Source organism: Aspergillus nidulans, chromosome II (assembly GCF_000011425.1).
Source record: "Aspergillus nidulans FGSC A4 chromosome II".
In the NCBI taxonomy this organism is placed as follows: domain Eukaryota; kingdom Fungi; phylum Ascomycota; class Eurotiomycetes; order Eurotiales; family Aspergillaceae; genus Aspergillus; species Aspergillus nidulans.
In genome coordinates this window covers 3,075,931-3,098,820 of record NC_066258.1, presented here as the reverse complement: position 1 = coordinate 3,098,820, position 22,890 = coordinate 3,075,931, and the positions used below count along the sequence as shown (strand labels likewise).

General features: G+C 51.6%; 9 protein-coding genes across 9 annotated transcripts, besides 1 other annotated feature; 6 read left to right on the top strand and 3 right to left on the bottom strand.

The window, feature by feature from the left end:
• Positions 1-22,890: part of a sequence feature (contig 1.61 483..865047(-1)) that runs on past both edges of the window.
• Positions 32-1,670, bottom strand: ANIA_03755 (putative cyclin-dependent protein kinase complex component; the record flags this gene model as incomplete). The annotated part of the gene is made up of 2 exons (XM_656267.2): positions 32-428; positions 480-1,670. 2 exons carry the CDS (start codon positions 1,668-1,670, stop codon positions 132-134), a joined length of 1,488 nt encoding a protein of 495 aa, XP_661359.1. The 3' UTR covers positions 32-131.
• Positions 3,196-4,298, bottom strand: pre3 (proteasome core particle subunit beta 1). Its single transcript, XM_656268.2, has 5 exons — positions 4,165-4,298; positions 4,058-4,103; positions 3,984-3,998; positions 3,648-3,923; positions 3,196-3,591 (listed from the first exon to the last, which is right to left on the bottom strand). The coding sequence occupies exons 1-5, from the start codon at positions 4,202-4,204 to the stop codon at positions 3,267-3,269; spliced, it is 702 nt and encodes a 233-aa protein (XP_661360.1). The 5' UTR covers positions 4,205-4,298; the 3' UTR covers positions 3,196-3,266.
• Positions 4,749-5,810, top strand: ANIA_03757 (alpha/beta hydrolase; the record flags this gene model as incomplete). Its single annotated transcript, XM_050611431.1, is given in 4 exon segments — positions 4,749-4,819; positions 4,891-5,414; positions 5,427-5,586; positions 5,654-5,810. 4 exon segments carry the CDS (start codon positions 4,749-4,751, stop codon positions 5,808-5,810), a joined length of 912 nt encoding a protein of 303 aa, XP_050467460.1.
• ANIA_03758 (ATP11 family protein) lies at positions 6,361-7,458 on the bottom strand (the record flags this gene model as incomplete). Its single annotated transcript, XM_656270.2, has 2 exons — positions 7,255-7,458; positions 6,361-7,195 (listed from the first exon to the last, which is right to left on the bottom strand). Exons 1-2 carry the CDS (start codon positions 7,428-7,430, stop codon positions 6,361-6,363), a joined length of 1,011 nt encoding a protein of 336 aa, XP_661362.1. The 5' UTR covers positions 7,431-7,458.
• On the top strand, positions 8,072-8,881 carry ANIA_03759 (flavin-linked sulfhydryl oxidase ERV2; the record flags this gene model as incomplete). The annotated part of the gene is made up of 4 exons (XM_656271.1): positions 8,072-8,274; positions 8,330-8,458; positions 8,516-8,803; positions 8,863-8,881. 4 exons carry the CDS (start codon positions 8,072-8,074, stop codon positions 8,879-8,881), a joined length of 639 nt encoding a protein of 212 aa, XP_661363.1.
• Positions 10,060-12,328, top strand: ANIA_03760 (LYAR-type C2HC zinc finger protein). Its single transcript, XM_656272.2, has 3 exons — positions 10,060-10,418; positions 10,505-10,627; positions 10,826-12,328. The coding sequence occupies exons 1-3, from the start codon at positions 10,398-10,400 to the stop codon at positions 12,233-12,235; spliced, it is 1,554 nt and encodes a 517-aa protein (XP_661364.1). The 5' UTR covers positions 10,060-10,397; the 3' UTR covers positions 12,236-12,328.
• On the top strand, positions 12,804-16,373 carry ANIA_03761 (putative NF-X1 finger transcription factor; the record flags this gene model as incomplete). Its single annotated transcript, XM_050611430.1, has 1 exon — positions 12,804-16,373. One exon carries the CDS (start codon positions 12,804-12,806, stop codon positions 16,371-16,373), a length of 3,570 nt encoding a protein of 1,189 aa, XP_050467459.1.
• ANIA_03762 (uncharacterized protein) lies at positions 18,483-19,018 on the top strand (the record flags this gene model as incomplete). Its single annotated transcript, XM_656274.1, has 3 exons — positions 18,483-18,498; positions 18,600-18,840; positions 18,949-19,018. 3 exons carry the CDS (start codon positions 18,483-18,485, stop codon positions 19,016-19,018), a joined length of 327 nt encoding a protein of 108 aa, XP_661366.1.
• sit2 (putative siderochrome-iron transporter) lies at positions 20,235-22,142 on the top strand (the record flags this gene model as incomplete). The annotated part of the gene is made up of 3 exons (XM_656275.1): positions 20,235-20,500; positions 20,548-21,161; positions 21,208-22,142. The coding sequence occupies 3 exons, from the start codon at positions 20,235-20,237 to the stop codon at positions 22,140-22,142; spliced, it is 1,815 nt and encodes a 604-aa protein (XP_661367.1).

Below are 22,890 nucleotides of genomic sequence, written 5' to 3'. Positions count from 1 at the left end.
GCTGGGCCAGATCTTTAAGATTGACGAGTTGGGTGCAGGATCAGTGCCTGGCGATGTAGGCGTACGCGGTGCGGATATAGGGGAGCCTCGCGGGCTATAGATACGTCGTCTAATTATGTCTTAATGATATTTCAAGGTGGTGTGCTGGTTTGACGGACTTCCGGGTGTGCGGGCTGGCGCCGCATGTACATCGCGTCCGATTCTGACTCCCGTGCCATTGGTCCTGCCTGAGACTGTGAGTGTTGTTGTTGTTGTTGTTGTTGTTGTTGCTGCTGCTGCTGCTGAGCTACAATTTCCCGCGCATAGAACTCCACAAGCATGGTCCCGTATGCTTCCAGTTCTTCGACCGGTATTGAGAGGCGGAAGTCATTTAAGAGCAGAAATTGAAGCTCGAGGTGGTTCAGCTCAGCTAGAGGAAGGCCTCCGACCTGATGCGAAAGTTAGCTAAAGAACAAGAACGAGCATAGGGAAAGAACTACCTTAGCGTATCGAGAATTGGTGTAGAATACATCAGAGAAGAATTTACTAGCGCAAGTTACGCCAGCAATAACTAGTCGGTGAATATTGAAGCTGTCGACAACAAAAAAGTGTGAGAGATAGTCCTCTCCTTGCAGCGGATTCATGGCCGGGGAAACAGGTGACGTCGATGCCGAGTCTTGTGCTGTAATCCCAGCAGAGGGCGGCGGAGTCACCATTGGTGAGGTATGAGACCTCTGTGTGATAGACGACTCCGAAGATCTAGGTCTGAATGCGACGTCAGATTGTAAGGCATCTGTACGATTGTAGCGACCGCGTAAACGGTCTAATTGACCTTTATTGACCATCTCGGTCATGCGATCGAAGTACACTAGTAGACTGAGAAAGACTTCATAGGTCGTGGGGCAATACTTGTGAATCCTGGTGAGATAGCTCAGGATACTAATACTCGGAACGTTTTTGCCGTGAAATGCAAGCACGCTGTGCGCTTGTTGGCTCAAATTGCTCGACCCATCGACAGAAGGGATTTGCCGATGGACCTGCTCATGATGAGAATCGTTGGTAGTGGTAATCTTGGTCAGAAGCCCTGCAACCATTTCGATAATGTCCGTGACCGGCATGGAACTGATTTCGAACTGGCGCTCTTGAGCCCAGTGCCCCGATGCTCGGGTCCTCTGTGGCGGAGCTAGAAACTCCTCGCTGGCGAAGCTCTGGATGTGGGACAGGTCGCGGATCTTAATACGGCTAGGAGAACTGGCTTCTGAGCCCCCCAGCGATCGGAGGGACCGTAACGTTGGCCTTAGCTGCGGTGAGGCTGGGGAAGAATGGCTCGCCGTATGCCGGCCTCCAAAGCCTGGTGGCGCAGTGCCCGTCTGCCCCCCTTGACCCGATGGAACCACAGAGGGCGGGTTCATCTGCGCAGATGTTGGTATAGGGGTCGGCCCAGGCGTGACTGTCGAAGATTCCGAAGACCGCGAGCTAGGATGCGAGGATGCTCTGATATAAGCCGGAACATCCTGGGTGGAAAACCGGGATGAACCTGCGGCAGATGCCGATGGCGGGGCAGGGAAGGTGGGGGTGGTATTAGACGAGGTCGATATAGAGCTACCGGTCTCAAGATTCGATGACGACTGAGCGGGTTGACGTGAAGAAGATTGATAGACAGGTTCCGAAGGGACGGCGGTTCCCAGCATGGTGTAGGAACTGTTACTATGGTTCGATTGCGGGTGGTTGACGACGACCGATTCCATGCCCGGGCTGGTGAGGGGAAGGAGAAGAGATAGCGCAAATTAAGAATAATATATTTAGCCAAGGGCTCTAAGCCAAAGTTAGCGAGAGCACAGCATCGGGGGACGTGATGAGGTGTGGTGGGAGGCTTCAGGTAGGTGACCGTGAGGGAAGGCAAAGAGGCGCGGATGAGGGGAAAGAAGCAATGCCGCAAGATAACAGAGGGACGCGGGGCCGTATACGATCGATCAGGATTACCAACGAAAATGAGAGATTCTCTAGTGAAAGCGATCGCGAAGGGCCAGAGCACTTGGGGGTGCGCAGCGCGCTCCGACCCGGGCAGGCAGGCTTGAATTGGAAGGGATTCACGAGCGAGAGGCAGCAATGGAGCAATCCATTGCGGTTAGAGGAGCTGGAGGTTGGATTTGACGCAGATGTATGGTACAGAGCGACCTCCGGGAGAAAGCAGATGAACGACGGTGAGCAAAAGGAGAGGGAGGCTAACTGTTGGTGGCGGAGGAGATGCCTCGATAGCCAGCAAGTGATGATGGCGATAAAATGACGGCGAGGCTGGTTGACGGACGGGCCTGGATCCACCGGGAGACAGCCAGCAGAGTACAGTATTTTGGGGGGCCTGGCTTGTCAACACAACAAACACTTTGATATCAGGCCAACTGCCGTCGAAATTATAAAGGTGTTCGATTTAGTGCAGAAAAAGATGACATGGTAAGGATCGGCTACCTATATCCAAGGAGGGCGAATGATGAGAATATACCTCAGATCAGGATGCATCATCACCGCGTTTCCGCTATACGACTGTGAATAGGTACACTCTCAGCAACATCCTATTTGCCCATTCTCAATCTTTCGAGGTGCTAGTCCTGTTTCCTTTTTCTTGCAAACGCCCCTGATGCATTGGGCCACCATATCACTGGTGGCTATGATTCCACCCGATTGTTAGCTTCCGAACTGGAAGGACAGGTATGAAATTCAAGATCCAGGGTGGGAGACAGCAGGATTCATGTCAGACCTACAGGGACTGGAACCGGCGAATGGCGGCTCACTGGTAGCGCACCTGGTGGTGATGATCGGATGATTGGTGGTCGGCGAAGATAGTCGTGATGCCGAAACCCACCTTCATTGACGGTGCTCACCCCGCCCCATTGGGCTATATACGGCCCTGGACGACTTCCGAACCTGTCATTTGAACCTCAACGGGTATACTGTTTACTGATATTACCGCAAGCTTCCAACTGCTTCCCCTAGCCGCGATCTCCAGGCTCTTGCTAGGCAGAGAAAAAGCAATACGGAAGCTCGCTAGTCTACTGGTACCACAACTCACGATTATCCTTGCATGGTCTCTCATTTAGTGATAGGACGCAGATCTGCCGACTATACGTACAGCCGAGAGGTTGCTGCCGCTTCAGGGAGAGAACCCTTTGATACATTACGGGAGAACAAGAGTTGAAGAGCAAAATGCAAAGAAGAATATACGGCAAAAAATAAAAGACCTTTAGCTGGTAGCTAGCATTGAGATATGATCATTGCTCACCGCGAAAGCCTCAGTTAGTACGTCCGGGTGCAGTGTAGCCGTTGTCCGGCAGATACAGGTGTCGTTGCGCTCCATTCTTCGTCAAGACTACCATCCTGATCACGCCGCCCGAGCTGCCATCCCACTTGATTGCCTCCCGCAGTGCCCCTCTGACAAACTCAACACCCTCTTCTTCAGTCATGTTCTCTTTCCAGTTCGCGTCACAGTAACCGTAGATGTAAGTCGACCCGGACCCGCCGATGGAGTATGCCTGCTTGTGCAGCGATCCACCCAGCGGTATCGAATACACTTGGCCGCCGTGCCGGGGATCGTAGCCCGCGATGATTATTCCGGCACTTGATGCGCAAGTTAATCAAACAATGCATTCTGAGATGGCACAAGAATGGCATACCTTAGCATGTCCTTGTTCTCATAGCATAGCTCCTGGAACAGCGCGGCTGCAACCTGTGTGCTGGGCGGCTCGTTATTGACGATGGAGTACATATTCAGGTGGTAGGAGACAATGTCCGCCACGGCCTGTGTATCTGCGGCGGAGCCAGATCGGCAGCACCAAATGGTATCATGGACTTGCGTCAATTTATCGGTGACTCGATTGGCGATGTAAGCTCCAGTCGTTGTTCGACTGTCCGCACCTAGGATGACGCCGTCTTTGAAGTTGATTGCCATGCTATCAGAAAGCCGGAGTTTTAGTCGATATGGCTTTGAAAAGGCTGATGAAACCACTCACATTGATGTTCCTAGGCTAGGAAAAGCAGTGTTAGTTTAGGTCACGATGAGCGAGTTTGAAGTACCGGAACTTACTTGACCTCTCCACTCTTCAGGTGATTCATGTCAATGTGAATCCCATCTAAAACAGATATCAGTAACGCCGTAAAATATATTTGAGACGCCAGTGAGGAGCTTCTAACCTTCCCCGAGCATCCCCGTCATACCATGACTGGCGACCATAGTGTTTGCTAGGAGTGTTTTGTGCAAGAATTTGACTAGTTCCGGCGTAGACGAGAGCAGAGCAAGCGTATTTTCTAAGAGCGGACGGATAAATGAAAGTTGAAGTGTATGGTGCGAGTAGAATATATGTGATGAGAAACAGCTTCAGCAGAGCTCAGGCAGGCGAGCCTTACGTGGGCAAGCAAGCTGGAGCTGATTCCGCCAGGCGGTCAGGGCAACTGGGACTCTCATTGGTCAAGCCTCCCGCCGTCTTCTCCCCGCAACATCGCCCCTAGCCTCCTGAGTGTACATCAGTCTATGCAATCAAGCAGGCTTACAGCCTTCTATCTAACATCTGTACATCCGCCGAGGCTGAGTTGCGCACTGGGCCGGCTTATATTGCCCAGTTTCTTGTTATATCTCGGCTTGGAGCAGTCTAATCTCTGCAATTACTGTCATTCTTGCCTGCGCTTTCGGCATCCGTGCGACTCAACATGTCGGAATTCTCCGCCGCCCCCACCGTCATGGAGTATAGCCAGCATGACAAACTAGCGCCGTTCAGTTCATGCGCCTTCCGATGCTGGCATCTTCAGGCCTAGCTGTCGTCGCTAGCGGTCTCTTATATTTCAAACAAAAGTTTGTCCCACCTGCACTGCAATATTGGTGCAACTGGCTGAATCCTCCTGGGAAACTGACAACATGTGCAGCGAGTTAATTTATCCCCGAAATATCCCCGCAGATGCACGTACGAATGTGCCCAAGCCTCGCCAATTTGGTATCGAGGACTACGAAGAGCTTCAGCTACGTACTCCGGACGGCGAAAGCTTGCATGCTTACTTTATTCGTGCTCCCCGCAAACGAGTAGACCAGAATCTTACTGTGTTAATGTTTCACGGCAATGCGGGTAATGTGGGCCATCGGATTCCAATTGCGAAAATAATGCAAGACTACCTGGGCTGCCATGTTTTGATGTTGGAGTATCGTGGTTACGGTTTATCCACCGGCGTGCCGGACGAACATGGACTAAAGATTGACGCTCAGACAGCGCTCGATCACTTGCGACTAAGAGGAGAGACGGCAAATTCACGGATTGTTGTATATGGACAGAGCCTTGGGGGAGCCGTGGCCATAAACCTTGTCGCAAACAACGAAGACAAGGGCAGTATCTCCGGTTTGATCCTCGAGAATACCTTTCTGAGCATCCGCAAGTTGATCCCAAGGCATGTTCCCAGTTCCATCTCAGCTTCTAATATCTGCACAATGATAACAATATCCAGCGTTTTCCCTCCCGCTCGATACCTTGCTCGTTTCTGCCATCAGACATGGACGAGCGAGGAAGTTCTGCCGAAGATAACAAAGACTCCTATACTTTTTCTGAGTGGACTGCAAGACGAGATTGTGCCGTAAGCCAACATGAACCCTTTTCAGATTGGTGATAAAGCCCGTAATCAATGAATTGACTTGCAACAGGCCATCGAACATGACGCAATTGTTCGCCATCTGTAACTCCAAGCGCAAAGTGTGGCGAACTCTTCCCAACGGTGCACACAATGACAGTGTCGCAGAGCCAGATTACTTTGAGCATATTCACTCCTTTGTCACTGAAGAGGTCCTCAAGCATAACTGATGATTTTTACTTTTCTACCTCATGACACCAACGCGCTGAATACTCAATATGCCACCCTCAACGATACCTGAATCCCACTCGTTAATTTACCTGCAAAGCGATAATATGATGCAGTCCGCTTCTGGGTATCAGCGGCTTAGCAACTCATACCACTAACCCAATGATGTTCTTTTCTTGTACTTTACCCCCGCCTAATCACTGACAGGACCCTGCGGACGGAAGTACTGCCGGCGTTGTGTACTTTCATTGTCACTTTTATCATAACTCGAATATCTTCCGCGTTTAGTCGACCCAACTACGATAATAATTGCTGATATGCGATGCGCGACTGGGAAGTTTGGAGGTTTCGGTTCTGCGTTCCAGATTGGCGTCACGGTTTGGATTTGGCCGAGTATATTCTGGAGTTCTTTCTTGTTATTTTAAATCAATACCATGTATCAGGCTTTGTCGTTTGTACAGAGGAAGGCTAATTGTTGTAAGTACAAATTTCAGTCAAGAAATGTTAAATGTTGTACAATGCTAAAGTACAAGTAAAGGATATCTACGTAATCTACAATTTCTCCGCTTCAGCCATCAACTCTTCAATCCTAAAGTTCTGAACATCGCCCTGGGTAAACATGCGGAGAAGTTCCCCCTTTCGTCCACTCGCCTGGCCGCCGAAGTCGTAGAACCGCTGCACGCAGCTAACTAACCACGTAGCCTCGGCAGTCGAGACTCCCGAGTCAGGCATCACCTGGCCATGCATAAGAACCAGCCCCTTATCATCCGCAAGGTCAAGATGATGCGTTATAGTTGTATGCGGCTGCGCATAAGCACCATGCAGCTTATACGCAGCCAGCGGAGTGAAGATCACAGTAGAAGTGTGCGTATTAACTGCCGAAGGCGCGGAGGCTGGTGGGTGGAAAGCCCATTGTAAGAAATGAATGTCTGCACCGCCCTTGTCGCCGGTGGCGGTGGTTTCCGCTTCGGAACTTTGGGACTCGGATGCCGAGCGGGGGAGTGGAAGGATGAACTGCGGGTTCTGGCGAGCAGCAGAGGCGATGCGCTGATACGTCTCTAAGGGAATAACGGCGCAGATAGAATTGGAGTTCGAGGCGTGGCGGAGGCGCCAGATGGCTTCGATTTCTTTGGGAGGAAGGGCGCGGACTTTCTCCACATCCAGGTAAGAGCCTAGGGGTTTGATACCGCTTGAGGAGACTGACTTGGCGGCGGCAGCGACTTGCGATTGTGCGGCGGATTGAGGTTTGGGAGGGGGAGGAGGGGAGTGTGGTTTCTTGGAGGGAGCTGGCGGCTCCGGGGTCAGAACTGTTGATGCTTCGCGACGGAGCTTATCGATCTTCTCTTGATGGGCTTTCTTCAGTGCTTCAACGGAATCAAAGCCCTCCCTGTAGCGTTTTTTGTGAGCACAAACGATTAGGGTCTTCCAAATGCTCTTCCAACTCACTGCTTAGCCCTTTGGTCGAGCTTCGCTCGGTATCTATCCAGGACCTGGTTGGGGTCGTGGTGGGTCGCAAGGAAACGAACATCATGGACTTGAGCCCATCGACGCTGCTGGGAGCGAATCAAAGAAGACCGGCTCCAAGGCAGGCACTGTAATGTGAAGGATCGAATGGACGCCATTTTTGCTGGTAGCAGAGCAGGTTCGATGATCCGGAATTGAGGCTCGGGTTCGAGGCCGAATGAACAAAATTGGCGGCCGCTAATCGGTAAGGAAGCATTATGTAATCGGCTTATCGTCTCCCCGCAATCTATGTCGACGCGACTAGACCGTTGAGCAGGTACTGTATCAGGGCTAGTAGTGAGCCCCCACTAACTAGTATCTAAGTAGTCTATGTAAGCTCTGCAGGCCGTCCCGTAGCTTCACGTTTGCTAGTCTTGCCGGGGCTGAATCGCTTCTCACACACAGTCATATGTAGATTGATGGGCATAAATAGAATAGTGACTAAGCAAACCAAGAATAATGTTATGCAGTCCACGTGGGTTGTCAGCAATCATTGAAACAGATAGGTAGCTTACGGTTAACCCCGTACTTCGTGTCGGACTCAGACCACCTTGCTCATGCAAGGAAGATGAACCGTGCCGTCTTGCTCAGCACAACTTCTTTGTCGCTCATTGAACACTATTAACTCTGGTTCCTTCTTCATTCTTAACCTTCTATGTATATCGTATCGCTCTAATAGCACTCGCCGATTCGTTCGCCGCATGGCATGCTTCTTCAGCACAACTTAATCAGGGAACCGCGACTCTCGTCCTCTGCAGCGATGGCCAACCGCCAAATCACAAGGCGCATTCTGATAAGCGCTTCTATTTTGATCTTCTTTCTCTTTGTCTTGTTCATTCAACCCTACGGTCCTCCTAGTCCTTCTGTCCGAGCTCCTGGTCATCTTGAGAAATCAACACCTGTCAAAGACGATCTGATCAAAGGAGATGTTGTGATGCCTCGTTTAGGCAATGAGACAGCAAAGTATACAATAGCAACTTGCGCTTAGGCTAAAAACGATGCTAACCCTCAGAACTAGAGCCGAATTAGGTCGCGCAACTTGGAAGTACTTCCACACCATGCTCGCTCGTTATCCTGAAGATCCCACTGAGGAGCAACAAGAGACGCTCCACTCATACATCTACCTTTTTGCGCGACTCTACCCATGGTATAGTTGGCCATTGTTCGCCCACTCCGGCCTCCCAAATGCTGACTGACAAACTAGCGGTGAATGCGCCTCACACTTCCAAGGACATCTGAAGCAATACCCCCCGCAGGTGTCTTCCCGTAATGCGGCGGCTGGATGGGGTTGTTTCATCCACAACGAGGTCAATGCTATGCTGGGAAAGCCAGCATTTGACTGCAACAAGATCGGTGACTTTTACGACTGCGGATGTGGAGATGAGGAAGAAGAAAGCGAGGGCAGTGGCTCCAATAGCGGACACAAGACCGCTCCTCGCGAAAGTAGCTTCGGTGACGACACTATCTCACCTGTGGAGATATCCCGGGAACCGTCAGTGCGCCCCCTTGACTCGCTATATTAACTTTAACTAACGGCTATTGTTCATTTAGCATCACACGCGGTGGATAGATTGTGGCACCGACGAATCGCCATTTCATTGTCGGCATACCCAGAGCACTCCAATTATCTCTTAGTAAAATAATCAACGCCGGTCGTTGAATGTACAATAGCTTCCTGTCGATTTGCTGAATAGCCATAAGTAACTGGACCTACAACAACGCAGTGTAAAGCAGCCCCTCAGAAAAGACATGAGATTTCCATATCAACTCGTCGAGCGAGATGCAAACACACCAGCTAGGAGGGCAGTATCTCTACGGAAGAAAGCGAAAACAAGGGTGCCCCTCCCCTCAAAGCGACACCAATATGCAGTTGCGCGCATGACTCTTCGTTCGCAAACGTTGTTGTCTCTGTGACTGGCGCAGCTGACCCGAAGCTTGATGGTGTGTTTGTTATCAAATATAACCGGTTTGCCATTAAGATCGGCTTCATATGCGCAGATATGAAGGGGAGAACTTGTGGCCTAGCCATTCACCTGCTTGTAGCTAGATGTGCAGCGCTACTAGTATGGTTCGAAGCCGATCGGGCTGAACAAGGATCATCCGCGGAAAGAGACAATTCGATCGCGGTCAGATCTAATATCAGCGCACGAAGCAATGCAAGATGTGGTACAAAGTAGTACGCTAAGCTTTGTCTCACTTCGAATACCTCCTTCGGAGCATTTGTGGACTTATGAACATGCTTCGCTGCAAGACATCCATAGCAGCATAGGCTTGCCCTCCAGAGGCGGCACACTATGAGCCAAAGTGAGGGGCCGACCCCCGAGAACTTACTCTAGCTCCCGCGGGCCTGTCCTTGGCTGTGCAGTGTACGCTAAAGCCAGTCTTCTGACGAGTCCACGCTCCTTTTTAACCTCTGTTGTTGGTCCTAAGAACTTGTAGAGTCAAATTACCAATCCTCATTATACGCATCCTGTTGATCATTCCAGACACCAACCATGACCCTACTGGCCGGCAGTGGCCGCACGACTTGTTCAACTCTTCCAAGGTCGCGCCTAGGCCTGCTGAGACAGATCTATGTAATAGCTCGTGTTGGCGCCTGCTTGATAGGGCATCAATCACAAAGCTGCGGAATGCGGAACTTGTCAGTCCCAATTAGGACTAGCGTGGTATACCCACTGTTTCCACTCTTTGATTCCATCTCGCATTTTTTGAGCGCGCCAGAAAGATTCCAGCAAGAAAAGCGCAAATCGAAAGATAGCCTTGATAGAGTAGGCACTACTCTTGATTTCGGCTGCTGATACCTCCTAGCTGCGGTGCAAGTGCCTCCCTACCTCTTATTCGTCCTTCTTTCTCCTGCTGCCTACTTCTTTGACTTTGTTTCTGTGTCAACAAAGGCACCCCTCCCACGTTTTTTGGCTCTACTTCGTCCTGTTCCCTTCGCGCAAAGGATTCCAGCTCTGATTGAACAGCACTCTTTTGATTGCCGCCTGATATCTCCATTATCGATTTCTGAAAGAGGCTGTATCTCGCTGTGGCGGCGATCGCGTTCTGTTACGCGGCTTATAACCTCGCGGATTCTTGTGAAAATGGTCTCATTCTCGTGTGAGGTAGGTCAGACGAATACTCGGTGTCATATCATGTATAACGAGGTGAAACGTCCGGAATTAGTTACTGATTCTTCTCCTACTTCTAGGCGTGCGGTGACGTTCTCACCAAGAAGAAGCTTGATCCCCATCGCAACCAATGCCGCGGCGCAAGCTTCACCTGCATTGATTGTATGGTCCATTTCCAAGGAACATCTTACAGATCCCATACGGTACGGATAACTGTTTTCTTATTTGCTGTCAAGTTGGAGCGTGCAGTGCTCGTCTCCGGCTCGTCAGGTGGTCTGATTCGTATTCTAAGCGTCTTGATGCGCGTGTGGCGCTTGTCCGGGAGTTGTCCATCGACAAGTCGGCCAAAGCCGCAGCATATCAGTGACTCAAAAGAGCTGAAGCTAACCCGAGTCTCCTAGTCATGTATGAGCGAGGCTCAGAAATACCAAGGCGCACTCTACAGAGAGAAGCCGGCCAAAAACGGTCGCAAAGGCAATAACAACAATAATCAGAACGGCAACAAAAACGACAATAACAGCGCGAAGACGAACACCAGCCACCGTGCTCCATATATTGAAGACGCCCCCGATTCCCAAGTTAATCTTGTTTCCACCGTTTCTACTACCTCTACATCGAACGGAACCACATCAGCCCCAGCACAAGAAGGCACCAAGGTCAATGTGTTTGATTTCCTAGTTGACGAAAAGACACCGAACGCGTCCAAAGTCTCTCTTGCCGAACCGAAAGAGCAGATGAAAATGAAGGACCACGCACCTTCGGTTTTTGAACGTTCTCAGTCGTCGACGCGCGCTGAAGCGGAGGAGGGTGATGAAAATAAAGACTACGAAGAGAACGGCTTTACTTATGGTTCAGGGCCTATTCAACCACCAGTGTATCCCAACAAGGATGCTGCTGTATCACAGGAGTTCATGACTCCTGCCCCGAAAAAGAAGAAAGATCGGCGTACTGAGAGGAAGCAGTCTCCCCCCGCTCTGACTGCGACTTCAAGCGATAAGAAGCGGAAGCGCCGCACCGATGACCATGACATGGAGGACGCAGACACTCCTATGCTCGAGGCTCCATCTAGTGTGTTGAATCACCCAGGAACCCCGATGCTCCATTCCGGTCTAACAGGCGGGCTTGACCGCATGCTCCGATCGCCTTCACTAGATGGTGAAGATGACCTGGAAAACCCGCGCCGACGATACCAGGATCCTTCATCGCCTCTCAAGCGCACACGTCGCGACGAGAAGGAAGGCCACGGTGACGCAGGCCTGGGCATCTCGATCAAAAACCGTGCTGAGCGTCTAGTCTCTTCTATGTTTGCTGGGTCCAGCGTTTCCGGAAGCAGTGTCGCGGGTAATGAAGCTGAACCTCGCAAGTCTAAGAAGACTCACAAGGTCCGGTACGACGACCAAGCTCCTTCTTCCGAAGCTTTGAAGACCAAGCGCAAAAGCAGCGCGCAAATGGAAGCAGACCGCCCTTCGCGCCGTGTCAAAAAGTATGAGTATCCGGACTCTCCGCGGGACAACGGCCGCGACATGGTCGTCTACCGACAAGAGAACCATCCCAATGAGGCACAACGGCAGATGGCTGCTCACTTTTTGTCTTTGGTTACAAAGGGACCGGAAAGCACTCGGGGCTTTTCGGTCAACAAAGTGCTCAAGCGATTCCACAAAGATTTCTCGGACGATATAGATGGCGACCGCGGACGAGGTCAAGGCCGAAGCCGCGCAGACCGCGAACAGAGACTAGAGGATGAGAAGGACCTCTGGCGAACATTACGTCTGAAGCAGAACGAAAGAGGAGAAATTGTGTTGTTTTTTTAGTTATCTTAATCTCGATGTTTAATGGTTGCATGGGCGCATTTGACTCGCATTTTTATCCCCACCAGTTGAGGAACCGCATTTATAGCGATGATGAATATTTTGTTTAATTGCAATGATATGGACCCTGTTATTACCCCTTCGTATGTTACAATTGGAAGACTCGACAAAACTCCGTATGCACGAGTCCCACTATGAGTAATGGTGACTCGAGATGGTTACTGTGAGCGTATGAGTCACAAATGCAGATTGTAGCCAAGTGACATGGCTGATGATTACGGAAGCCAGTAATGGTCGATCCCTTTAGTGCCTTTGTCAGATTTGTGCCATGGTTCGAGTAGATAAGTGCAAGTCCTACAAACGCAGCCACCTTCGCCACAGTCTTAATAAGACTCAGGAACTGCCGCTTACAACTTTCTTTGGTCCCTGGAGTTCCATTCCTTTCTTTTCACCTCAGGCTTTGCTTCCTCGCCTCGAAGGGACCTTTCAACTTCTTCTCCCTTTCATTCCTATTTTACTTCATCTTAAAGCTAGAGTTCATACCCGTGCGCTCAGGTTTAGTTTATAGTGCATGAGTGCGAGTACGAGTTCGAGTTTGCTGGTTCAGACTCCACCGAATATGTCAGTGTCAACAGCTACGCCGACCGGGGTCGATAGCGCCCCGCGAAATCCTAGAAATTTTAGACGGGGACATCGAGGCCGCCGAGGTAATCCGAGTCGACGGACACAAACACAGGAGCAAACGCAGTTCTTGTCCGCAGCGCAGCCGCATAATTTGCCGGCAGCCCAAACCCAGCAGTTACAAGCGCAGGCGCCGACGCCGACCACTTCTGTATCCCAGTCTCAGCTCGCAACACAACCAAGCGATACGGCGGGTCAGCAACGATCACGACGTGGCCCGAGAAGAGGACGGCGAGGCGCTGGGAATACACCGGTAGATGGAGAAGGGCAGCGCCAGAATCGGGTGCGGGGTGGCGACCAACAAATTGGGGCGGGAGCTGCTAGACGGACGTTCGGTGGACGCCTGACGAAGTCACAGGAGACTTCGGAGGACGATAAGCAGGCGCCAGAGGGTACGGAAGATGCAGGGTTAAGGGCTGATGCTCCAGCATTTGTACCTGGATCGTCCTCGAGCAATGCCGCACCGGCAAAAGGAAAAGGGAAGGGGAAATCCCTCCGAACACGGCAGCCGAAGGTTACTACAAAGTCAGAGGCGGAGGATATCATCACACGGATTCATGAGGATATTGCTCATAACCTTTACGAATGCCCTATCTGTACTAGCGAGATTGGACGGAAGACACGCGTTTGGTCTTGCGGACTCTGTTGGACCGTGTTCCATTTGAGCTGTGTTAAGAAATGGTCGAAGAATGAAGGCGCCGCTGTGCAGGATCCTTCCCGAACCGTGCCCGGTGGTGAAAACGGAGAGGCTAGCGGGCCTCGTGCTTGGAGGTGTCCTGGTTGTAATCTTGCCCAGGAGGTGTTTCCATCAAGCTACACTTGCTGGTGTGAGAAAGAGACTGATCCGCGGCCGCTTCCTGGGCTTCCCCCTCACTCGTGTGGGCAGACATGCTCACGCAAGCGTAAGGATTGTCCACACCCCTGTGATTTGACTTGCCATGCTGGGCCATGCAAACCATGTACGGCAATGGGCCCGACTCAGGATTGTTTCTGCGGCAGGAATTCGTCTACGAAGCGGTGTCAAGACACCGACTACGAGAACGGATGGAGTTGCGGCGAGATTTGTGGCGATTTGTTGCCGTGCGGTGAACACACCTGCAGTCGGCCTTGTCATGAAGGTCTTTGCGGAGCGTGTGAGGTCAAGATTGATGCGCGCTGTTATTGTGGAAAGGTAGAGACCGAAATGCTCTGCAGCTCCAAGGACGAAGAGCTGGATAGCCAACTTTTGAAGGATTGTGATGTCGAGGAGTGGACCGGGTGCTTCAGCTGCGGAGATGTCTGCAGTCGCCCATTTGATTGCGGTGTCCACGTCTGTCAGCAAAGCTGCCACCCACAAAAAGCCCAGGCGGCTCACTGTCCGAGATCGCCGGACGTGGTCTCTCATTGTCCTTGCGGGAAAACGCCATTGGCCGATATTCCAGGATATACACCTCGATCATCTTGTGAAGACCCCATTCCAAACTGTCAAAAAGCCTGCGGCAAGACTCTTCCATGTGGACACGCATGCGAAAAGATCTGCCACACTGGTCCATGCGGCGCGTGTATGCGGGCGGTTACGATAAATTGCCGTTGTGGGCGCAATTCATTTAAGAGCATTTGCCATCAAGGCTCGTTCGAGCCTCCGCAATGTTTCCGGGTTTGTAAGGCAGGCTTACATTGCGGCAGACATGCATGTGCCGAGCGTTGCTGTCCTGGCGAACAAAAGGCCGTCGAACGCCAGGCTATGCGAAGGAAGCTGAAGCCTCACCTCCGCCCTATCGACGAGGATGTCGAGGCCGAACATATTTGTACCCGTGTTTGTGGCCGCATGTTGAAATGCGGCCGGCATACATGTCCGGAAATCTGCCACAAGGGTCCCTGCAATACTTGCAGAGAGGCTATATTCGAGGAGGTACCCTGCAGTTGCGGTAGGACAGTCTTGTACCCGCCGTTGCCCTGTGGGACGCAGCCCCCGGCATGCTCATTCCCTTGTGAGCGTCCGAAACCGTGTGGCCATCCTCAGACGACGCACAATTGTCACACAGAGGACGAATCTTGCCCCAAGTGCCCTTTCCTAACAGAGAAAACATGCCTTTGCGGGAAGCGGACCCTAAAGAATCAACCCTGTTGGTTGGCAGATGTACGCTGTGGGCAAATTTGCGGCGAACCACTCAAATGCGGCTCTCATTACTGTCAAAAGAATTGTCACCGACCAGGCGAATGCGAAGATGCCTCACAGCCCTGTCAGCAGGCATGTGGAAAGACAAAGACCGTTTGCGGCCATCCATGCACGGAGCCCTGCCATGCTCCGTACCCCTGTGCCGAGAAGACGCCATGTGCGTCCACAATCACGGTAACATGTGGCTGTGGACGACTTCGTCAGGACCGTCGATGCAACGCTATGAAAGCCGTGACATCGAAGGGACAGCTGCAGCAGCCGCAGAGGCTCCCCGCAACCAGCCCCTTATCATGCGACGACGAGTGTGCCCGGTTAGAGCGCAACCGCGCGCTTGCGGCAGCTCTAGGGGTCAATATCAACCCGTCGACCACCATGGCGCAAAATACTATCTCCTCCACGAACCTACCATACTCTTCTGAAACACTGGACATGTACATCCAGCTCTCATCTACATCCCCCCTCTCGACGCTTCAATCCCACGAAGCAACCCTACACTCCCTTGCTACAAGCACTACCCAACGCTCCGTGCGAACCCAGCCCGCAAAATCGTCTATCCGAGCTTTCATCCACTCTCTTGCATCGGACTACGGCTTCGCGAGCGAGAGTTTTGACCCAGAGCCCCACCGACACGTATTCGTCCTCAAGCCTACAACTTGGACACCTCCTGTCTTCGGCCTCGGCAATGGCGTCTCGATCGGCATCGCGGGTATGAGCGTTTCTGAATGTGTGAAACTTCGTGAGCGTCACAGGGCCAAGGAGCGCGAAGCGCAGCGTGAAGCAGCGGCAGAAGCGAAAGCCCTACGCGAAGCAGCCAAGGCCCAAGCCGGCTCTTCGGAAGGCGGCTGGGCGCAAGTTGCTGCATCGAAACGGAATAATGGGGTCAGTAGCGCAAGAAACACGCCGCTTTCTCGCACTCCCATTGGGCCAGGGTCGGGGTCTTTGTACGCGGCTCTTGCGATGAACGATGACGGAAGCAGCGTAGGGGGCTCGGGCGTCAAGAAGGAGAAGCTCGTTCTGAGATCGGGCGTTGGTGCGAGCAAGCAGGCTCGCCGTTCGTCTCCACTTCAATCAACTGAAGTTGCCGATAGTTGGGAAGAGGAGGAAGAGAAAGAGGAGCAGGAGGAGGAGCGACGGGCGAGGGAGTCCGAAGTCTCAGGTAGCACAGGGACAAGGACCCCCGAGGTCGTTGAGGGGAATCGGGACTCTGGAAATGAGACCGCCGCAGGCACTGCTTCCTCTGAATCCCTTCCTGCAAGTGAGGGAGAGAGGACCCAGGCGGATGAAACCACTGTCTGCTTCTGATCTCCTCTCACCACTTTTAGACTTTGTTGTCAGTCTTCCTGTTTGTTCCCCATATTCACGATTTTTTGCATACATACTCGTTTCTAGCATAGCGAGTTTTGAGGCATTCCAGCGTAGTTACTGTGTCATGGGCGGCGCAACCGGTTTAGAAAAAACAATCTTATATTTATACAGAATATATATTCTCATGCAGCGGTCGCAAAATTGATGTGATCTATAGATGAAATCTTCTAGACGCGTAGTGCCCTAGAAAGCAAGCTGGGCATTGTCCAATCAGCATTTCTAGCTTTACTTAGGGCTACCTTGACCGTTATGGTCTGCATCAGGCGATGTATTTTATGCAATCATAATGAAGTGAGGCCAGAGGCAGTCATTCTCTGCATACTCTGCATACACTACTACTACCACCACGTTGCTAAACTTGAAGTCATGCAATCAACCTGATACTCATCAACCCCTTCTGCTTGAAAATCCTCAACAGCCAAACCCACTTATGCTTTCAATCATATCAACCACCGTTCCCTGGCTTTGTTCTTGTCTTGGGATCAGCAGACCGTCCCCTCAGGAAGGCACCACTGAATCCTGGGATCGAAACCGCAGCACTAAGCAGTGATCGCATTGATTAGCATCTACCAACCTGGATGTAGGGAGGGTATTAGCCACGACGTACAACAGGTAAGTCCGCTGGACAGTCGGATGCTGATTCGCATCGAATACTATCAGAGTCAGGGGTTTGGGCTGCAGCTGCAGCTGCCGTATGAGCGGGATCGGCAAGGTGGAGGAGGGTAAGGATTAGGATAGGGAGCAGTCTCATTTTGGGCGATCTCGTTTGTTGCTTTGTAAATTCTCGCGAGGGTGGTTTCTCTGCAAATTCGGATGTGTTCCTAGCTAAGCGGGTTGGAAAAGAAGGGAGGAAGAAGGGGTAAATGGAATGGGAGTCTGGGAATTATGAATACGAGTGAACCAATCTATATCGAATAGCCTTTACTCCGGCCCAGAGTCGGCCTGAATTCTGTCCGCTTCGACTTTGGAATAGGGCGGCCTAACATGGTAAACATTTGATCAGCGGGTGCAGCGTAATTGGTGAGAATGTGGCCGTTTCACTTGATCGAGACGAGCTGACTCTCTCGTGGAGGAGTGGCAATGGCCTGAGATCTTTAAGTTGGGCGTAAGGTACCATTTTTCTATATAGTAATGCTGTACGAAGTATATATATATTGATATCCGAACCGGTACTGCGATATCAACATCCTCAGTCTTCTTCGCATACTCAGCGAACAAACGACTGGGGCACAATCAGCACCGTCGAGCAGTCAAGGACGCACAGACCGATTAACACGAGGACATAAAACATGGCGCTCGTAAACTCGGGAAGCCGCACTAAGTTCTGGTTGCATGAGGTGTTCTTTGGACCAGAAATGTGAAAATACATAGAAGATCAGGTCCGCCAGTGGAGAGAAACGATCCAGTGCATTGATGCGTATTTGCCTGTTCAGCTGAAGAAGAGGACGAGCAATGAGGACGCAATCACTGTTGGGGAGGTCCTGCTGCGATAACCGTGTCGCAGAAGCAGTGCTTGCGCTGAAGAGGTATTTCAAGCTGCAGTAAACCGGGATTACCATGCAGTAGCGCAATTATTACGTTCCTGAAGACCCCGCCCATAGGTTTAAACCCACGGGCTTCTTCAGACGGTGAAGAAGGCTTTGTACCCGGAGTAGACGACGAGGGAGATGTGGATGCTGAAGACTAGGACTATGGATTTAACGGAGCAGAGCTCCAGACGCTGAAGATTTCGAAGTGAATGCACTATTCATGATCTATTTAGGCGCGAGTTGTTACAGATAGTGAAGAACGAGTCTGTTGGTGTCTGGGAGGATTCAGCTTCCGCCTCTCTCGTGAGGTCTTTCATCCCCGTAATCCTGCGCAGGATTTGGGCCGTCTGCACTGTACACTGGAGGGCGCTTAGTCTCCGGTCAAGCGATGGCAAGCAGTATCAGAGCGAAGTCTCAAACTCCATAGCCAGAGATTTCCCAGTATCCGAAGTCTACCCCTTGTACGATAGGCATAAAGCCGCCGACCGCTGACCCGACGACTAGAGCAGACGCAATCATGAGTCTCGAACAGAGTATGGATATTATGGAGATACCTGTCGATCAACGAGAGCTTTCAAGCGGAGCGGCAGACTATTTGGACCTGGTTTATCACCTTAGCAATGATGATGGTTAGGGTTGGCAAGAGTCATATCCCGAGGCCCGCCACAAACTGAGCAGGCCCCAGCATCGGCGCGCCATGACTACGTCAAAGCCCACGACCGCACGCTTGACACCTGGCGAATAGAGGAGCCCAGACAGACCGAGACAACGAGCAGTAAGATCATCAGGGTCGTCCATACTCTCCTGGATGGAGACCAGTTTGGGGCCCGCGTGGGTTTGTTCCAGATCATCAGAACCTATCCAGATCTCACAAGGTCAGCAAGGCTCTTCTCTTCATCTTCGCCAAGTTATTTGGCTTGTAGCTATACGGACGCAATGTTTATGACCCTGGATGTTTCCATCACTGAATCTTCATGAACCAGGGCCTCTCGCACCTGGCGATCCTTTCACCTCGTCTCTGGTTCCATCAAGTACAGAGATGCGGGCGGTTAGAGGAAGCCGGCGACTTGCCCGCGACTCTTGTAGTCGATGATGGACAAGCCCAGGGTTCAGCCCATGTTTGGCGTATAGAGACTATACCAGAACCTGGTTCTGCTGGAACTAACTCCACAGAAATAAAGGATGGACCTTTTGTAGCCTGCTGTTGAACGATCGGAGATTCTACCCGCGTAACCACGTGCCTCGCCGTGTAATGTATGGTGGTGTAGTGTGATCTGTGTTACCAACCTCGACCCCGCCTATCGGAGCCAAGCGGCTAAGAAGGGAAGGAGCGATGGTCTGGGCGCTTGCAAAGATTTCAAGCTGCAAGCCACAACCGGGGCCGGAGAAGTCCGACACCGGCCGTGCTTCTACTCTGAGTCTATTATTCCGCTGTCATGTTCATGGCTCACAAAGTCCAGCCAATGGGCCCAGACCTGCCAAGGGAAGCCATGCTCCGTAGCACGATCTGGATTCGTCACCCGTAGACCAGGATTCAGGCAACGCTTAAGCGGTTATGGCTCAATCAAGACACAGTAGCTTGCCCAGAAACGTGGGTGCTGGGAGTCTGGGAAGGACCCGGGCCCACTGCAATAACCTAAGGAGCAGACAGAGCTTCTTCTGTTAAATTCAGTAGTAAGAAAATATACGACTAGTTTTAATACCGAGTCGAGGGTCCCTCCAGGACCCCGGGGGAGCCCCGGGAGGGAGTTGCAGGATCTTGCAGCTGGACAGTCTGCGCGTCATGGATTCGTAACCCTTAAGTCGTCCTGGAGGGAACTGCACTGGGGAGACCTGGAGACGGAGAGGCCGACTCGATCGTGCCACTGCCTACTGCCCACTGCCAGCCGTTGAGCGAACCTAAACCAGCCAGACCGCCCCCACTTTGGAAGAAAAAACAAACCAGTTATCTGATCAAACGTTGGGCCCTCTTCGACTTATCAGATCCGCCCACCATGTCATTGGTTCAACTTCCACTCACTTGTCTCCAGTGGTCTCCCAGGTTCAGCTTGAGGGGGGAATCTTATTTACGTGAGAAGGCAAAAATTCCTTTTGTCGCTGGAAGTGCCGGCTGCTGTCCCGGAAATTTGCTCCTCTCTATATATGCCCATGTTTTCCCAGTGGCAACCTCGTTCCCTTCATTCCGGAACGCACCGCCGCCCTCCCTTGGCCGTCTTTGTGAAGAGTGTTGTCCTTCGGCTTGTCGCCAGTCGTCTTGTCGTCTGTCGCTATGGTCATCCTGGATAAAATCGTCTCCCGCGCCGACCGCGCCCCGGCGGAGTCGCACCCCGCAGACCCCAAGGGACCTCAAGAGCGCGTCGCTCCAAATTCAGGTTCGGATTCCGATCCCTCCGATCTGGATCTCTTCACTCGAAACGAGAAGGAAGTAGAGCAGAACCCGGACAAGGTCACTCAAGATGCCCATCTCGGTGTGCAGAAAGCTGAGGCAGCTGCCCTCGTCTGGAGCAGACCGGCCGTCTACGCGACCTACGCCTGGTGAGTTGAGACGAGTGTTCTGCTGCTTGTCACTGCTAACAGATCAGGATCTGGGTGTGCTTCTTCTTGCTCGCTCTTCAGTCTTCAGTTAGTTCTACCGTGATCTATAACGCGTACGCCAACTTCTCCAGCGCTCCCCAAGTCGCAACCGCGAATATCCTCTACAGCATCATCGGCGGCGTGCTGAAACTGCCCATTGCGAAAATCCTCAACCTCTGGGGCCGTTCCGAAGGCTTCCTAATCTTCCTTGGAGTCTACGCCGTCGGGCTGATCATTGTCGCCGCTTGCAATGGACCTGATTCCTATGCGGCAGGTTACGTCCTTTTCTGGGTGGGCTACAATGCCCTCTTCCTCATCATGGACGTTTTCATGGCGGATACCTCTGGAATGCGCAACCGAGCGTTCACCTTTGCTTTCTCTCAGACTCCCTTTATCTGCACTGCCTTCACCGGTCCCCTGGCCGGTCAGTCGTTTCTTGAGGTAGCCAACTGGCGATGGGCCCATGGAGCCTTCGTCATTATCAACGTTGTCGCCTTCTCGCCGCTAGCCGTTGTGTTCAAGTTTTACCAGAAGAAGGCCGAGAGGATGGGGCTGTATCAGCACGAGCCGAGTGGTCGTACCACAATACAGTCGATTATCCATTACATCCATGAGTTTGATTGTATGTTCACTGCTCAATTTTCTCATGGGCCCTGCTAACGGACTAGTGATTGGTGCTGCGCTGTTGATGGCTGGTTGGGTTCTCCTGCTTCTCCCCTTCAGCTTGACGAGTGCTGGTCGGTCTCAGTACCAAGATGCTACATTTATCGCCATGGTGGTGATTGGCTTCTGTCTCCTCTTTGTTTTCGCCGCATGGGAGAAATGGTGTGCCCGTGTTCAATTCATCCGGTACGAGCTCTTGAAACAGCGCACTGTGCTGGGAGCTTGCTGCATGGCTGCGATTTCTTTCTTCGCCTTCTACTGTTGGGATCTCTACTTTTACAACTTTTGTATTGTTGTCTACAACCTCAGCGTGTCGAACGCAGGATACATGCTTCAGATCTACAACGTCGGCTCCTGCTTCCAGGGTGTGCTCTTTGGCATCTACATCCGTCAGACCAAGCACTTCAAGTACGCTTGTCTCCTGTTTGGCCTGCCTCTCCTCATTCTCGGCGCGGGCCTGATGATCCATTTCCGGGGCGAAGACCAGGGTATTGGCTACATCATCATGTGCCAGATCTTCATCGCCTTCGGAGGTGGTACTCTGGTCATTGGTCAGGACATGGCTGTCATGGCCTCTGCCGACAGAGAAGGCGTGCCGATGATGCTTTCGCTCCTTGGACTCTTTTCCAGTCTCGGAGGCGCCATTGGTCAAGCCGTGGGGGCTGCGATCTACAACAACAGTTTCACCGGTGCCCTCCGGTCTCGGTTGCCCAATGATCTCAAGCACATGGCTGAAGAGATCAATAACGGCGGATACCTTGCGCAGATGAATTACCCTGTGGGCGGTGATATCCGCAATGCCATCAACTATGCCTGGGGCCGCAGCCAGATGTACGGATCCATCGCGGCCACTTGCCTTCTCGCCCTTGGCATCCCTGCTATTGCTGTGTGGCGGAACTACAATGTCAACAAGAAGCAGAACAAGGGTATCATTATTTGATCTGGTCCAGTACTGGCTTGTTCCGCATTATTGTTTCGCAGACTTCTTTTGTTACAGCTCATTATAGACCCGTAGATTGGTTGGGGGATTGTTAAACTACCACAGACGTACCCGTTGGTTACTCCTTTAATTTTAACCATTGCATTAATTATATTACGTTTCATGCTCAATCCACTTAAGACTTCAAGGATACTTTTCCGGCCATCCTGTCGAGTATGGACTTGAAGTTCTCTTTCAGTTGTAAGGCGCAGAAGTTCTATCTCTTATGTTGGTTTCATATCCTTGGACAGTAAGATATCCAGACCAAAGTATAACGCCGCTGGGGATGGGGCAATATCACATGACCACGATATATCGTATTCATGCCTCGCTCGACGCTCCTGAACGGATGTTATTGAATGACTAGTGAGATAGATAGTCTTCTCTCCATAGCAGGATACCATGGCCATGATCACCCGCAATTATCAGGATGAGGCTTACATATTTATTTGACACTTCTACGCAGATAGATTTCTGGACGTCGAACTTGCGACATCTGACTTTCAAACAAATGAAAGGATTCCAAGACTTGGGCTTATCACTGACTCCAGGTGTCTGTACAATTGTAAGTGCACTCCCTTGCTCCACGCAACTCCCTGGCCAACATATGCATGCTGACCAAAAGAAGATTTTTAGTCTAGAAAGGCGAATGAGGATGATGATGATCGTAGACATGCACTTACTGACGCATGTTGGAGATGTGGTTGGG

Excerpts from the sequence above, each read along its gene's own strand:
- pre3 (XM_656268.2), bottom strand. The coding sequence starts at position 4,204 with ATGGTCGCCAGTCATGGTATGACGGGGATGCTCGGGGAAG. Across the intron at positions 4,104-4,164 it reads GACGGGGATGCTCGGGGAAG|ATGGGATTCACATTGACATG; the intron begins GTTAGAAGCTCC and ends TATCTGTTTTAG. Across the intron at positions 3,592-3,647 it reads GAGAACAAGGACATGCTAAG|TGCCGGAATAATCATCGCGG; the intron begins GTATGCCATTCT and ends TTGCGCATCAAG.
- ANIA_03760 (XM_656272.2), top strand. The coding sequence starts at position 10,398 with ATGGTCTCATTCTCGTGTGAG. Across the intron at positions 10,419-10,504 it reads TGGTCTCATTCTCGTGTGAG|GCGTGCGGTGACGTTCTCAC; the intron begins GTAGGTCAGACG and ends TCCTACTTCTAG. Across the intron at positions 10,628-10,825 it reads CATCTTACAGATCCCATACG|TCATGTATGAGCGAGGCTCA; the intron begins GTACGGATAACT and ends CGAGTCTCCTAG.